The sequence below is a fragment of the Lutra lutra genome, chromosome X, assembly GCF_902655055.1.
Source record: "Lutra lutra chromosome X, mLutLut1.2, whole genome shotgun sequence".
NCBI classification, from domain to species: Eukaryota; Metazoa; Chordata; class Mammalia; order Carnivora; family Mustelidae; genus Lutra; species Lutra lutra.
This window is the reverse complement of record NC_062296.1, coordinates 34,420,923-34,438,106: the sequence shown is the minus strand read 5'-3', so window position 1 is coordinate 34,438,106 and position 17,184 is coordinate 34,420,923. Positions and strand designations below refer to the sequence as shown.

Genomic DNA, 17,184 nt, shown 5'->3' with positions numbered 1-17,184 from the left:
TTAGTAGATAAAAGTCTGGTGTTGGAGTCTAAAGTAGTCAACCTAAAAACGTTGGTCTACTTATCCGTCTCCTCACTCCCATTTACTTTTTAAAGTTTTTTATTGTTTATTAAGATTTTATTTGAGACAGAGCATGAGCATGAGCGGGGGAAAGGGAGAGAAGGAGAAGCAGACTCCCCACCGATTAGGGAGCCCAGGCAGCCCTAAGTAGGTCTCCATCCCTAGACCCCGAGATTGTGCCTTGAGACAAGCCAAAGGCAGCCCCTTAACTGACTAAGTGACCCAGGCGCCCTGGTCACTCCCATTTAAAATACCTAAAGAGTTTTAGATTTCAGAGTTGAATTGACCCAAATGTTGTATATATGCACATTTATGGATATTTATTCTTGACATTTTGGGGATGGTACCTCACAGGCAGACTTTTAAGGGTGGTTAGAATTTCTCTTTTTGGTGCCTCTCACTGTCGAAGATTTGGCTTTTTCCACTTGTGTTTGAATAGAAGTGCAGTACAGTTTCACGTATAGTACGTTGAACTTAAATCTTTTTTTTTTTTTTTTAAAGATTTTACTTACTTGTTTGACAGAGAGAGAGAGATCCAAGTAGGCAGAGAGAGAGGGGGAAGCAGGCTCCTGGCTGAGCAGAGAGCCCGATGCAGGGCTCTATCCCAGGACCCTGAGATCATGACCTGCGCCTAAGGCAGAGGCTCAACCCACTGAGCCACCCAGGCACCCTTGAACTTAAATCTTAATTGAATTCAAGGCTCATGCCCAGGGCATACTAGTGGAGGGCAAGTGGCAAAGCACTGAATCGTAGGTCATAATATTGTGGCAGTGGTAAAGAATGTATTTTTCAAGTCAAGTTTATAACACATAGAGCAATTGATCACTACATTTTTCTGTCATTTGAATGTGTAATTAAAAGGCTGGGTTTGTAGTTTTGCCAGCTAAGTTTATCATCTTCATTTCTACCTATAAAGCTTGGTGGAGCACCTTAGGTCTTTTTGTTTTTTAACTGTTAACAATTTTGACTTAGGTGCAGGAAGCTGTTTGGAGACTCTGGAAAAAAGAAAGCCCCTTGTAGTGGTTGTAAACGAAAAGTTGATGAACAATCATCAGTTGGAATTGGCAAAGCAGCTGCACAAAGACGGGCATCTCTTCTACTGTACCTGCAGGTATACTACAGACTGATAATTTGACCTCTTACCTTAAATCCTCCCTAGCTGTTCTTATCCACTTATCTAACCTGTCTGTCTTTTGAACCTCTTACCTTCTGCTTATCAAATATACTTTGATTTTTCTCACCTGTGAAGCCCTCTTATTTGTCTTCCACTGTGAGTGGGATCTCTGTTATATTTCTTTCTGTGTCTGTGCCTGCTTCATTTCATGTGAATATCTCTGTGTGTACGCATGTATGTAAGTTCTGTCTGGAGTGTAAGTCTGTGAGAATATAATTTTTGAGTTCATTAGATTTTCATTATTCAAAGAAGGTATTTGCTTATTTTTTATAATTAAGGTTTTGCCTTTAGTAAATCCATTTGGATCCCTAAGTGAAATTTACTCACTCATTAATTAAACTACACCTAATATGTCATAGGCATTGTTTTTAAGTGCTAGAGATACAGTGATAAACTTGAGGTAAAGCCCCTGCTTTCATGATACTTAGGTTCCAGTGGTGGGAGATAGAATACTGCTCATAAATAAGTGATGGAAGATAATTTCATGTGGTGAAATGTGTTGTGAAGGAAATAAGGCAGGGTGACAGGATAGCTGGAAGTGAAGATTAGATTGGTCAGGGAAGGCAGGACTGAGTAATGACATTTGAGCTGAGACCTAAAAGACAAGACTTAATCATGTGAAGCTCTAGAGGAAGAAGGAACAGCAGCAACTACAAAGGTCCTAAGTTAGGAAAGAGCTTGGAGTTTGTTTGAGGAGCAGAGGGAAGGTTAAGTGTGGCAGGAGTATGGCAAGCAAGGGAGAAGATAGTGTAAGATAAGACTGGGTGGAGATAGCTCACATAAGAGTTGTGATTTTATTCTGTGTTTAGTGAGAAGCCATTAAAGTATTTTAAGCCAGAGGAATTACAATGGTAAGGAGTATTATTTTCTAGAAGTATATTCAAATTCAACAAGAACTGATCAACATCACTGTAGAAGGATGAAGAAAATTGCTGGTTGGTTTTCTATTCTTCTTGAGACATTAGAAGCTTGCCAAAGGGTCAGGTCAGTAATTCCCAATTATTTGACTTTAAAAGCTATCCTAGTTTGATGTTTTAAAAAGTAAAGACCTCATAGAAGTATTATAAAATACTTATTTTTGTCTTTTAATAATTGAAATTAATTTTAAAGTGAAAAACCTTAAACTGGTTAGAACATAAAAAGCTTGTCTTTTAACTTCACTGCGTGTGTCTCTTATGCACTCAGTAAATACTTTTTCTTTCATTAAATATTTATTGAGCATCTGCGATGTGCCAGGCATTATTCTAGGTACTTGTCATGTATTGGTGAACAAAACCGACAATTCCTGTTCTCATTGAGAGGAGGCAAGTTCATTGATTGTTTCAGGGACAATTATTGGTGTCCTAATCCCTGTATGAGATTGGAGGAGAGGAAATATCAGGGTGGCTGTGCAACACAGAAGCCATTATTAAAAGTATTGTGAATCTGGAGAAGCTCGGTAGTAAACATTATGTAGGCTTCAGATAATGGGTATAGCTGTCCTTGGGTAGTTGAGACTGTTAGGGTTTAACATTTTTAAAAGAAGAATAAACTCCTCCTCCTAAAGGGTGCACGCAAGTCAATTTTTCCAGACACTTTTAATGAGTATTTTTATTCTACATGTTAATTCAGCTTTGATTTTATGTCCGTACATTTAAAAGGAGAAAGCACTGATACCAGAAACATCCTGATTCTTTACTCAAGGTGAAAAGGAAGCTCTACAAGTCTCCCAGTTTATTTTCTACAGTTTTAGAAGTCTTTTTCTTAATATTAATTTCAAGAAAGTCACACATATGAATGCTGTAAAAATCAGTAATTGGTTGTATTTTCATTTTAGGTTTGTTATTTATTCCCCCAAATCTAGGCTAGGTAGCGGTATATCTTGTTCTAATTTAAGTGGCTGCTTTACTTAAATTTCTGAAGTAATACTTTGATGTCATGGTTTGGAATCTACTTCCAACATGCGTGGTGATTGTATATTGCTTAATTATATATGGATTTATGATTGTGAAATAACTTTCCTTTGCCAGTAATTTACTACCTTCATGCATGGTCCAGTATTCTCCCCAGCTTATTGTTCTTGTCTGGCAGCTGTTACTTTTGTTTTCATTTATTCTGTTTTTATAAATTAATTTTGCTTCGGTTTATATCTGCCCAGTCCTGAGAAATGTTCAAGAGCCATGTGATCACATCTTTCATGAAATAATATTTCTGTAATATTTCAGTTGACATGATAAATAGTATCTGTTGAATTGGTATTGGCAGGTACTACATAGTGCTATTCATAGTGCTTTAATCTTTGTATGTATGGTTGACCCTCGAACAACACAGATTTGAATGACATGGGTTCACTTATACATGGATGTTTTTTCAGTACAGTACTGTAAATGTGCTTTCCTTATGATTTTCATCATAATGTTTTTTCTCTACCTTACTGTATTAAGAATTACAATGCATAACATAATGTACAAAATGTTTGTTAATTGACTATGTGAACAGTAAGGCTTCTGTGCAGTAGTAGGCTATTTGTAGTTAAGGTGTGGGGGAGTCAGAAGTTGTATATAGATTTTCTTTTTTTTAAGATTTTTTATTTATTTGAGAGAGAGCGAGCACGAGTGGGCGGGAGGGGTAGAGGGAGAAGGAGACACCGAATCCCTGCTAAGCTGGGAGCCCAACATGGGGCTCCGTCCCAGGACCCTCAGATCATGACCTGAGCCGAAGATAGATGCTTAACCGACTGAGCCACCCAGGTGCCCTTGCAAGTTGTATATGGATTTTCAATTGCGCAGATGGTTGGTTCCATTAACTCCACCTTGTTCAAGGGTCAACTATACCTAAAATAAAATTATATTAAAATTCACATGTACAGTTTGAGAAGCATCACAATATTTTTGGAAGTTAGATTCAGTCATCAAGTGGGCAGCAGATGAATTACAGGATTTTCTCCCTTGTTACCTAATATTTTTCTTCTTTTGTTTTAGCACGCTTCCTGGGCTGTTACAGTCAATGGACTTATCAACACTGAAATGTTTTCCTCCTGGCCAGCCAGAAAAATTTTCTGCATTTTTGGATAAAGTTGTTGGATTACAAAAATAAACACTAATCTCTGAACACTTTAAAACACCCCCCAAATCCAACCTATGGAATGTGGTTAAATCAAATTAAATATATAGTATATATTTACAGATAATATAAATTAATAAACTTATACATCTATAGAATGTATAGAAAATTTTAATGGTGTGAATGTTAGCTTTTGGGTCCAAATCCTTACTGCCATTTAGTAAATTCAGTAGATTTTTACTTTATAGTTTAGTTAAAATGTGTAGCGAGCATTCACAGGTTTTATTCTAGAAACCCAAATTGATTTAGAAATCACAAAAAAAAAGATGAGTTAAATCTGGAAACTTTCATAAGAACCTCAAACGTAGTTATTAGTTTGGTGTTCCTTAGAATAAAAAAATGAAGCAGTAACAAATTTGTAAAGGCATTTGAGAGTCAAGTTCATTAGCTGTACAATTTAAAGAACCAATTTTTTAAAAAAACAAGCAGAAATGATGAGTTATGATCTGAGAAATAAAACATTAAATAATTACCTTAAAAAGGTTAATTAAAGGTTAACAAGATTAAATATCAAGTCAGTTGATTATGGTACTTGGAGAAATTTTAGTGGAGTAGATTTGTTCTCTTTCCTCTAAAATGCAAATAGAAAATGACAAAATAATCTTGTTCTGTATCAAAGTTTTATTGGTTTGAAAAGAATAAGTCAAAAAGGACTTAGGCTAATAGGACTTGATGTTATTTTTAAGGGCCCCTTCTCATAGCAGTACTGAAACATTTATTGTAACAGTAATTTATAATTTATGTACTTCTAAAATTAGTTTTCACTATACAGACATACTTTCCATAATATTCCAAAATGTTGGCTATTCTAAGCATTTTACTTGAGATGCTTTATATAATGTTTCTATAGATTTATTTTCCTGATTGTGTTTTACTTAGGTTAATATTAAATTATTAACTAGTAATAGAAGGTGGTGGCTGAGAAATACTCTGGGTAGCAGGAGGAAGCCAGCTTGGATTAAAATTTTGCTGAGACTAATCTAACAAGTGAGTAATTTACATCTGCATAGTTGAGAATTCACAACACCGGAATCATAAATGTACATTAGTCTAATTGCTAATATTATATAGGAAAGGCCCTTTTCAAATATATGGAGAGAATTTCCTGGGCTCTTTTATATGCTCTAATTTGAGAAAAATTGTGGCTTAAAATGTATTTGATCACTTGGTTTTTAAGTCATGAAGGACTAACCACAGAATCAGAAACAAAGGGTCTGCTTAAACATCAGGGAACTGTGAAGTGGTATGAGACCGCAAATCCTCTGTTTTCTTACAAGAGTATATAGCCCTGACTCCATTATTTCATTTAGCAGAGACTTAAGTCAATGATATTGTGTGTAGTGATACCCCTTAACTATATACCTCTGAAATCTTTTTTATCAGTTGTTCAGCTTAAAAACCCAGGGATCTCTCAGAATCAATTTGATTCGACAGGAATTCTTGGGATCATCTAGTGCAATCCCATCATTTCATAGATGAAGAAGGCCAGAGGTTTGCAGTTGTCTATCAGCCTCTGACAGAGAGCTTCCACTGGAGAAGCAGCTTCTTGACTCCTGGTCTTATACTCTCTCTACCACACCATAATATATATTGTAAGCTTTTTGATTCTTCATAATTGTTTGTCTAGTATTTAGTTACTTCCTTCCAAAGAGAGTTTTGTTCATTTATTAGAAGTTGTTTACTTTGGTAGGATTTTCACACTTAATTGGGTTTTTCTTTGGTGTTTGATAAACTTATCTTAGACTTAGAAACTTGTGATTCCTCAGTTTTTGGAATCTAGCAAAATTCCATGGGTAGGATTGATACTAGATTGAATAAAGGAAGACTTTAAGACAGAATTGTAGATTTTTGGAGTTGGAAGAGAATTTTAAACATACCTAGTACAAACCATTCTTTTTATAGATGAGGAAGAAGGCTAAGATAAATTAATTGCCAAATGTACCTGCTAATGGTCTTAGGAAAAATTAATGGTAATCAAGATTCTATTTGGAATATTTGCTCTGAATGAAGTTATTTGGTTTCATTGCATGGCAGGGCTTCAGGTTCTTGAAGTCAGTGGGTAAGTGGAATGTAGTTTATTTAGCAGTTTTCTGTTGGAGTTATTTAAATTTCCAGGGATAATCAAGCAAAAGAGTATTTTGAGAAATTGTGGTATCATGTATAGGTTCAAAGTTGGACAAGTAATAGCAGAAACTTGATTCTGGAGTACATGAAAAGCAATGTGAGGTTATAGGATGACCTTGGGAAGTAGGGAGTTCAGATGACTGCTCATGATTTGTGAGGAAAAAGCTGGAAGGATTTGGTGGGAGGTAAGATAGTGCAACTGATGAACTTGATGTGGGATTTTGGAACCTTAAAAGGTATAGTTGACTCTTGAACAATGTGGAGGGTTAGTGGTGCAAGACCTGTGCACAGTTGAAAATCCACATATACATTTCGACTCCCAAAAGATTGGACTAATAGCCTGCTGTTGACTGGAAGCCGTACTGATCACATAGACTGTCAATTAACACATATTTTGTATATTATGTGTATTATATACCATAATCTTAATAAAGTATAGAGAAAACGAAATGTAAAGAAAATCAAGGAAGGTACAGTTACAGTACTTTATTATAAAAAACGTCTGTTTAGGTAGACCTGCACAGTTCAAGTCCGTGTTGTTCAAGGGTCAGCTAGTCATTATCTGAAAGTACTGTCAAGTGTCTGATTTTAGACACCTGAGAGTACTACTCTGCTTTTAAAGGTAAATCATGTAGATTAAAAGGGCAATATAAAAATGTGTACCACCACTTTGATAGATCGAGGAAGAGTTTTCTAAGACTAAAAAAAAGTCTAATTACTACAAGTAATGTAGACATTTTTCTTGGCCCTTTATTATGGTATAAGCAGTTAATCAGTCTGATTTCGCTCAAATTGCAAAATTTTCAGACCAAAAATCTGCATACAGTGTAAGAAGTGAAGTGTGTGGGCAGACTTCGAAACTGATTTGGGGAAAAGGTTTGGAATGGGTGGTCCATATAGTTGTATACTAATCTCTTTTTTCTGCTGTACAATACTATGTTTTTGTGGGGGAGTGGGGAATGAAAAATAATTGACACTTGTTACTTGCTTAGTATGTCTCATGCTATTTAAAGCAGTTTAGGGGTTCCTGGGTGGCTCAGTCATTTAAGGGTCTACCTTTGGCTCAGGTCATGATCTCAGAGCCCTGAAATTGAGCCCCATGTCTAGCTCCCTGTTCAGCCAGGAGTCTGCTCTCCCTTACCCCCTGCTTGTGCTCATTCTCACTTGCTCTCTCAAATAAATAAAAAATATTAAAAAAAAGTTTACAGGTACGAAGTTACTTAATTTTTACAATAACTTTATGAAGTAGTTAGTATTCTTCCATTTTGTGGATGGGGAAACTGAGCTCAGCATAATACAAAAAGGAAGTTTTATGCTACTTAAGTGTCTGATGGACTGGGAATTTTAATTGCTAGAATGCTGATTTCCACTGTGTTTCTTCCATCATTTATGGTGACAGGACAATATTTAAAGTCAGGACTATTCCAAGAAATTTTGATTGTATGATAACCACAGGTATATTTTAGTCTTTACATTGTTAATCAAAATCCACATGGAGAAACTCTCCCAAATGGTTTGCCTGGTTGCAAGTTACTTACTGGCTCTTTTTTCTCTAAATATTTGTTTTGGGTTCTATTTTTGGTCCTGTTCTCCTTATATATATTTTTTTCTTGTTATTTTCATTACTCTCAGAGCTACCATTGATGCTCCTATCTATATTCCCTGACCCTTTGATTTGAGCTCCTGAATATATTTCCAGTTACCTGACCTAAAATCTATTTCTCCTTCCATCCTTCTGAAATCCTTGCCTGTGTTGATGATATTATCATTTAGTCCTCTAGGCTTATATCTTTAACCCATTATATCTGATTGATCACCAGGTTCTCTTAGCTTTACTTTCTAAATATCTTGAGCCCATTTATTTGCTCACTTCGTCTTGTAACATAAATGTGTAATAAGCATCTACTTTTTGTATCAGCACTCAAGACATTGATTCGTGCTCCGGAGGAACAGTTTAGTTGAGGAGGAACTGTCTTACTCATTGAATCCTCTGCCTGTAGCACAGTAGGCTTTCCATAAATGATAAATGCACTTTTTCTCATTTTCTTGATTGGGATTAGGTCTTTAGGAAGCACTGTCATCTTGCATACAGTCATTATATAGAGTCTAGTATGTCTCTTGTTCAGAAGAAAGATGTGACCATCACATTGTATGGTGAAATTTGTAGGCTTAAACGTTTATAGGACTGTCATTAAAACAGTAATACTGATTGTATGTAATATCCTAATGGTATTTAAGTGTGTGTCAAATAAGGGAACCTATTGGAGATTTTTGGTAAAACATGTTAAAAATCAAAAGAGGGGCGCCTGGGTGGCTCAGTGGGTTAAGCCGCTGCCTTCGGCTCAGGTCATGATCTCAGGGTCCTGGGATCGAGTCCCACATCGGGCTCTCTGCTCAGCAATAAGCCTGCTTCCCTCTCTCTCTCTCCCTCTGCCTGCCTCTCCGTCTACTTGTGATCTCTCTCTGTCAAATAAATAAATAAAATCTTTAAAAAAAAAATCAAAAGAGGTTTGTTAAAAGCAGTAGCTATAGTGTTTTCCAGTAAAAGATTACATGGAGAAAGGTTTTTAAGATAACTACCAAACAACAATTTAATTCCTTCTTAAATGGTTAATTCCTTATGTGAATATTCTAGCACAGTCTTTATACTGAATAGTTCTTTAAATTATAATTTTTGTAGGTGGCTATATAGAAGGTGAGCAAACCTAGCTTGCTTCAAACAGGAATTTCCTGAAGAATATGTGCTCCTTGACTCTGATAATATTGATTCTCAGAACATATTTAGGGTCTTTTGTATCATTAAATACCATCTATTTTGGTATTTTTTTTAAAGATTTTTAAAAAAGATTTTATTTTTATTTGACAGACTGGCATCACAAGTAGGCAGAGAGGCAGGCAGAAAGAGGGGGGAAGCAGGCTCCCTGCTGAGCAGAGAGCCCAATGTGGGGCTCTGTCCCAGGACCCTGAGATCATGACCTGAGTTGAAGGCAGAGGCTTAAAACACTGAGCCACCCAGCTACCCCTCTATTTTGGTATTTTAATTCTAGCTTTTTACTGTGTTTATGAATTTTTGCCACAGCCAGACCAAACTTATTTTGATTGACACTGTCATTTTATTTTGATGGCTATATAGTCCTCCTATTTAAGGCAGTAGTATAACCCTCTTTGGGTCTTAGAACCCTTCAAAATTTTTAAAACTATAGCCTCTCTCTTTTACTGACACTTATATTTTGCAGTGAATTTCAGGGAGTTTTTACCAGGTACGGTTAAGAATCTCCAGAATGGCCAATTTAAGTATTTTCATTCCTCATTCATTGTTCATTAGTACTCTGGTGATAAGTACTAGACTTCTTTATAAGGAAGTCCCTGATTAAATACATTTAAGCTTAGCAATTCCCAGTTTTATCACATAACAAATTAGAAACTTACCAAGTTTAACACCTGCCAAACACAATTTGAAATAAATTTTAATATTTATTAACTGTCTATAACCCATAATGTCTTATGTAGCACTATTTCTAATTGATAAATGGAACTAAATGGAATTTTTTCATTTGTACTAGTTCTAGGATATACTAGATGAGGCTATTTGGAAAAGCAGTACAGTTCTGTACCTTGTTAACTGTCAAGTGTGTTTCTAATGAATTTGCTGAACTGATAGTCACTGTTGGAATGATGTCCGTGAGGCCATATATTGCATCTTTTTTTACTGTTCATTTCTCCTTTTGTACAGAACATACTGGTTGTTTCTCCACTGCCAGTGTGCAGTGGGTGGATAGTACACTTCCCAAATTTAGGAGTGAAAAACATTCTTAAATCCTTGGCCCAAGTAATTTTCTGAATCTCTGTTTTCACATTTGTGAATTAGTAAAGCTAATGATTTCCTTCATAGGTGATTTCTAAGACACAAGACCAATTATGTGACATGTTTGAAAATTAAAAGAATGTCACTGAAATAGTGCATTTTCTCGGTTAGAGTTTTTAAGAAGTAGGAGTAGAGGGGCACCTGGGTGGCTCAGTCTTTAAGCGGCTGCCTTTGGCTTGGGTGATCTGAGACCCACATTGGGCTCCCTGCTCTGCAGAAGGCCTGCTTCTCTCTCTCCCACTCTCCCTCCTTGTGTTCCTGTTCTCGCTGTATCTCTGTCAAATAAATAAAATCTTAAAAAAAGGAAGTAGGAGTAGACTTAGATTTCCCTGGAATTTACAGTATATACTCCTAAGTGATACAGAAAGCAAAGTCTTCATTGAATGTCATTCAAATTCATAGTCCGTCTCTAGCTGGGGTTAGAGTTAGAGAATTAAAGATGATTTAGAATTTTAAGTGCATCAAAACAAGAGTGTTCTGGTCTATATTCTCCTTTCCTTCAATCCCCTGTATGTTGGTAGACTGTTCAGAAACTGTATTTTGAATAATAAACCAACCCCTAGTATTTCTGTGCCATTAGTATTCATTTTTAAACAAAGCATTACTTTCTTCTTTTTTTAAAAAATCTATATCAGAGTGCTTTAGATGGAAGTGGGAAGAGTAGGAAATGAAAGCAAGTGGGTCTTGGTAGCGTTTCTTTTACTTTGCATATCTGAAGGATCACTGCTCTGGGAAATCAATTCTTTATTGTCTCTTTCCTAAAGCTTGAGGAGGGAGGGTGAATAGGATCAAATGGCCAGATTTTGTTTTGGAACCATTGTGTTCCCTTCCCTTATGAATCCTGCTTTGTTCATTTTGTTTTAAATGTCTACTATGAAAAAAGGCAACAGGTTCTGTTGCCAGTGTGCTGTTAAAAGTGTTTTCAAAATGTTTGCCATCACATTTTTCAGAAATGAAAAACCTTAAAAAGAGGTCCTATAGGGTTGAGTTCTTTACCCCAATTGGTTCCATGTTATTTTGGTACTAAAAATAAGTGAAATAAATGATTTAATGTTAGGGTTTTTTAAAAGATTTTGACGGAGAGAGACACAGTGAGAGAGGGAACACAAGCAGGGGGAGTGGGAGAGGGAGAAGCAGGCTTCCTCCTGAGCAGGGAGCACATGTGGGGCTCATCCCTACTGGGATCATGACCTGAGCCAAAGGAAGCTAGGCGCCCCTGTGTGCTAAGTTTTTTTTAATACTGATTGCCTTTTACCAGTTTCCCACAAGTCTTTACATACATGTGATTGTCATTTTTATTTTTTCCAGTTTTGGATAAAATTGATATAACTAAAAGTTTAATGTATATGACATAATATTGAATACATGTATATATTGCAAAATGATTACCACAGTGTTTAGTTAATATCTATCACCACACATGGTTATATATCTTATTGCCTTTAAAAATCTAGGTCTGTATTTCATTTCTAAGGTAAGATTTACTCATCTTTATGTGGGTTAGTCAACCCCACAATTTGCCAGGATAATAGGTTAATCCCCCTAGGGACTGTTTTTATGGTTAATGTTGATCACAAATTTGATCATCTAAAGGGAAGGCAAATATGTTATCCACCATTGAATCATAGTTCCTTAGACCTGAAAGAGCTTAAAAATGCAGCGTATCTCCTTTCAGAGATGAGGAAACAGACTCAGAAAGTAGCATAATCAAGTTCATAATATTCTTTTCATGGTACCATGTTGCCTCTCAAACTAATAACTCCTGTCCTATATACATTAACAACTAAACCTATGTCACAGATACTGTATGCTTTAAAAAAAGTTTTGAGGCATGTACCGCATTTAATTAGTTAAAACATGGAGTGTTAACTCAGAACTTAAACTAATAGTATTCATGTGTTGTACTATAAAGAATTTTCCTATGTGATCAGTGAAGAAATAAGACAATTCTAGCAATTAAAACAAGTCACATTTGCAGGTTAAATTTTAATATAAAATGTAGTAAAGCATTTTGATTTCATAGTAAGTCAAATGTTAATTTTATTTTCTTAAATCTGTTTTTTTTTAAACCTGTACCCAGAGTACAGTGCCTAAAAGTTTTTAAGGCAATTATTTTTCTTTCTATCATTTTCAGAAGTGAAAGAAGCCTTATCAGGGTTGGGGGAAGCTCTGCAGAGCTATATTTGAACTTTGGCTTGATTTCCAGAATTTAGGTGAAATTGTTCTAGTTCTTACCTTTTTTTTTTAATTAATGAATTTCTTAGTGAATTGTTTTGTCAGGTAGCCCCTAACAGCAATCAATATGTACACTTCTGTACTATACATTTAACATTCAGTATCTTATGTAATTATTCCAGCAGCCTTAGGTATAGATGACAAAAAAAATTGTACAGCATCATTTTTCAAACTTTGAAACAATTTAGTAGGAATAGCTATTGTGCATTAGCAGCTTATTAACTTGAATGCTCAAAGTTCCCTGCTTAACTTTGAATCTGGCTTTTCCCAAATCAGAAAGATTTGGAAAATCTTTGTAAAAAGACCCCCCCCCCCATGAAAAGGCCAGTTCAAAGTTAAGCAGGTAATTTTAGGGTTCCTTAGAGCCTTTAATATTGCTAATGGGCATTGTGAACCTCAAAGATTGGATTATAGTGTGCAGTATTTGCTGAAATTTTCATCTCAGAACTCTTTAGAGACACTTATTAATAACTTGTGAAACAACATCATTCGAGGATGCTAGTTCCCAAAGCGTGGTCCAGCAGCATCAGCATCACTGGAGAACTTGTTAGAAATACACAGTCTCAGGACACACGCCAGAGGTCAGAATCTCTGGGCATGGGGTAATTTGTTTTATGGAGCCCTTTCACTGTTCTAGAGGTTTACAGGATTAAAGTAATTTGCTATAGAAGAATAGTAAGCCAATTGGGATTTCAAGTGTAATAGATACTTTGAAAGACAGTATTAAATAATATGAAATAGCTATTATACACAGGATGAAGTCTACTATTGTCCTGCAGGTCTTTTTTGAAAAGTCTATTGTACTGATTTGGGGAATATAACTTGCACTTAACACCTGAGCCTTTGTTCATCTTTTCTTTTTTGGTATGTGATTCCTCTTTGTAATAATTGTGTAAGAATCAGACAATATATAGTTCTTGTACTATTATTGATAGGATGTGAAAACTTGGACAAATTTCATAGTCATTTGAAACTTGTTTCTTCATTTGTAAAATAGATCCCTTGTAGCTCTAATCTAAAATTCTGTCATTTTCCCAGTTCATTATGCTATTGTTTCTTCACTTAATGTTTTTTAAAAAATTTTATTTCTTAAGATAATATACGTAAATAGTATAAAATATTAACTAGTTCGACAGTGTGTATAACAGTTCTGTGTCCCACTTCTTCCCATCTCTGATGAACTTTCTGTGGTTTGCCATAATACATTTTATGTTTTGTAAGTATGTTCAAACTTGTTTTCATTTTTTAAATTTAAATACCATCTATAGATTTGCTAGTATGGAGGAGGACACTTTATATTCCTCTTTCACAGTAGGGAGTCCAGATGATTTTATTTATTTTTTTAATGGATAATTTTAAATAGAGAAAATAATTTATTTTAGTTCTTGTGAGATTTGTTTACAGTGTTGACATGATTACTTAAGTACAGTATTCACATCTGAGTCCTGTAGTCAGTGTTTGTTGATTACATCCCTATTTTTATTTTATTTTTAAAATTTTTTTTAGATTTTATTTATTTGACGGAGGGATCACAAGTAGAGCGGCAGGCAGAGAGAGAGAGGGAAGCACGCTCTTTGCTGAGCAGAGAGCCCCGGGGCTGGATCTCAGGACCCTGAGAGCATGACCTGAGCCGAAGGCAGAGACTTAACCCACTGAGCCACCCAGGTGCCCCTATTTACATCATTTTTAATTTTTTCATTTGCTCGATTTTCTATAAAAATACTCCCAAACTCTCCAAAAGAGGTATACATCTTTTCTAGTATGTTTAAATAAGGTTATCTGTAACTTTAATTATAATTTATTTTTGAAATGTCTGCTGAAGTTCTCATACCCTTTTAGGTAAACTGGTCATTCATTCGGTAGTCCTGCCAAATGTCTGCCCTCCTGGGATTTCCCCTTCACCCTTATCCTAGAAGTTCCTTTTGCTTCTCTCTTGCATTGAATCTCTGTTTCTAGGACTCTCTGCCCCCCCTCCTTTTGTGGTTTAACCACTTTATTTTGGTTTCAAATACCCTTCATAGCTTTCTGAGGAAGGATGGTAATTTTTTTAATCTTTCATTTGGAAACACTTCTACTCCCATCTGATTGATAGCTTGATATGGAGTTCAAGGTTGGAAATAGTTTTCCTCACATAATGAACTTTTTTTTCTAGCTTCTAGTTCTTCTGTTGAGAAGTTTATTGTTATCATATGTGTGATCTTTTGTATATGACCCAGTTTTCATCTCTGAAAGCTTTAGAATCTTTATCCCTGACTTCAGAAATGGTATGTGCATTGTTGATCATCTTTTTTGCTTTTATTGTTCTGGTTACTTCATGTACCCTTTCAAGCTAAATATAGGTACTCCTATTCTGCAGTGCTAGAATTTTTTTTCTTTTTTTAAAGATTTTTTTATTTGTTGTAGTTAGAGAGCACACGCGTGAGAGAGCAAGTATGGGCAGGGGTGAGGGGCAGAGAAACAGGCTCCCAGCTGAGCAGGGAGCCCGATGCGTGGCTCCATCCCAGGACCCATGGGATCAAGCGAAGGCAGCTGTTTAACCAATTGAGCCACCCATGCACCCCTAGTATTTTCTTTTCATCATTATCATCATCATTTCTTCCCCTCCACTTTATCTTTTTGGGGGCCTCTTGTGTTAGATGTTGGCCATCCAGTAGTGATCCTCTGATTTTCTTACTTTTTTTTTTCTTCAATCTTGTCCGTTCTGTGAGTTCCTCAACTCTAAATTCTTTCTGCTGCTTTTTCTTTTATTTTTCAATTTAAATACAGCAAAATGAGCATTTTTCTTGTATAGTTCTATAAAACTTGACAAATGTATAATTGTGTAACCACTTCCACAATGAAGATAAAAATTACTTACATCACCCCCATACATCCCCTTTCTTCCAACCCTTTGTAGTCAACCTTTTCCTACAATCCTGGCCACTGGTAGCAACTGATCTGTTTTACTCTTCTTCCAGTTTGTCATAAATGTAGTCATATAGTATGTAGCCTTTTGAATCTTCACTGAATACAATTCCTTTGAGATTCATGTATGTTCTTTTGTGTATTTATATCTCATTTTTTTTATTACTGAGGTGTATTCTGTTGTATGGATGTGCCAGTTCATTTACCAGTTGAAGGATGTTTGAATTGTTTCCAGTTGGGGGGGTCATGAATATGAATAAAGGTGCTATAAACGTTCATGCACAGGTTTTTGTGTGAGCTGAAGTTTTCATTTCTTTTGGGTGGATAACTAGAAGTGGGATTGCTGGGTTATGTGGCAACTCTCTTTATAGACACTACTAAACAAATTTTTTTGGAGTGGCTGTACTATTTTATTCATACCAGCAACATGTGAGAGTTCCAGTTGCTCCAAGTCCTTGGCAACACTTGTTATTACAAGTTTTTTTTTTAAATGTAGTCATTCTAAGATGTATGTTATGGTATCTAATTAAAGATATACAGATGGCCAATAGATACAGGAAAGGTTTTCAGCATTGTTAGTCATCAAGAAAATGCAAAACAAAACCACAATGAGGTACCATTTGATACCCGCTAGGATGGCTATAGTCAAGAGATGGACAGTAATTATGGACAGGATGTAGCAAAATGGGAACCCTCATATGCTACCGATGAGATTGTAAAATGGTGCAGCTACTGTGGAAGATAGTCTTGTCAGTTGCTCAGATAGTTAAACATAGATCCAGCAACTCCATTCCTAGGTATTATCCAAAAGAATAGAAACCTGTCCAAACAAAAATTTGCACATGAATGTTTATAACAGCATTTGTCATAAAAAGCCAAAAAGTGGGAACGACTTAAATGTCTACTAATTGATGAATGGGTAAATAAAATATAGTTTAATTGTAGGATTGAATTATTGATACATGCTACAACAACATGGGTGAACCTTTTTTAATTCTGTTTTCAGTGCAAAAAGGTGGCTTTATTTAAGTACAGGGAGAGAACCCATTGGCAGAAAGAGCTGCCCATGGGTGAACCTTTAAAGCCTGCTAAATGAAAGAAGCTAGCTACACAGGACCATATATTGTATGATTGCATTTATTGAAATGTCTAGAATAGGCAAGTATAGAGAGACAGAATATTGATGGTTACCTGGAGTTGATGGGCATGGGGGACTAGATATTGGTGGTTATGGGGTTTGGTTTCATTTGAATGTAATGAGAATATTCTGAAATTGATTTCCAATGGGTACCAGCTCTGTAAATGTACTAAAAATTATTGAAATGTATCGCTTTGAATTGTATATGAACTAAAAAGCTGTTAAAAATCACCACTTTTAAGTGCTTAATAATTTTTTTAAGATTTTATTTATTTATTTGACAGAGATCACAAGTAGGCAGAGAGGCAGGCAGAGAGAAGGAAGCAGGCTCCCTGCTGAGCAGAGAGCCCGGATGCGGGGCTTGATCACAGGACCCTGGGATCATGACCTGAGCCAAAGGCAGAGGCTTTCACCCACTGAGCCACCCAGGTGCCCCGAGTGCTTAATAATTTTTAGTGAATATATAGAAACGTGCAAACATCACAGTTTTAGAACATTTTTTATCACCAAAAATGATACTTTGTGCTTGTTTGCAGTTAATATGTATTCATACCCCAACCCCAGGCAGCTATCTATCTCTTA

At 35.8% G+C, this 17,184-nt stretch overlaps 1 protein-coding gene across 1 annotated transcript in view; it reads left to right on the top strand.

Annotated features, from left to right (window-relative positions):
* ALG13 (ALG13 UDP-N-acetylglucosaminyltransferase subunit) overlaps positions 1 to 17,184 on the top strand; it is a 67,299-nt gene that overhangs the window by 2,048 nt on the left and 48,067 nt on the right. The window contains 1 exon segment of the mRNA XM_047714941.1: positions 1,033 to 1,171. Within this exon segment, the coding sequence (XP_047570897.1) occupies positions 1,033 to 1,171 (139 nt within the window).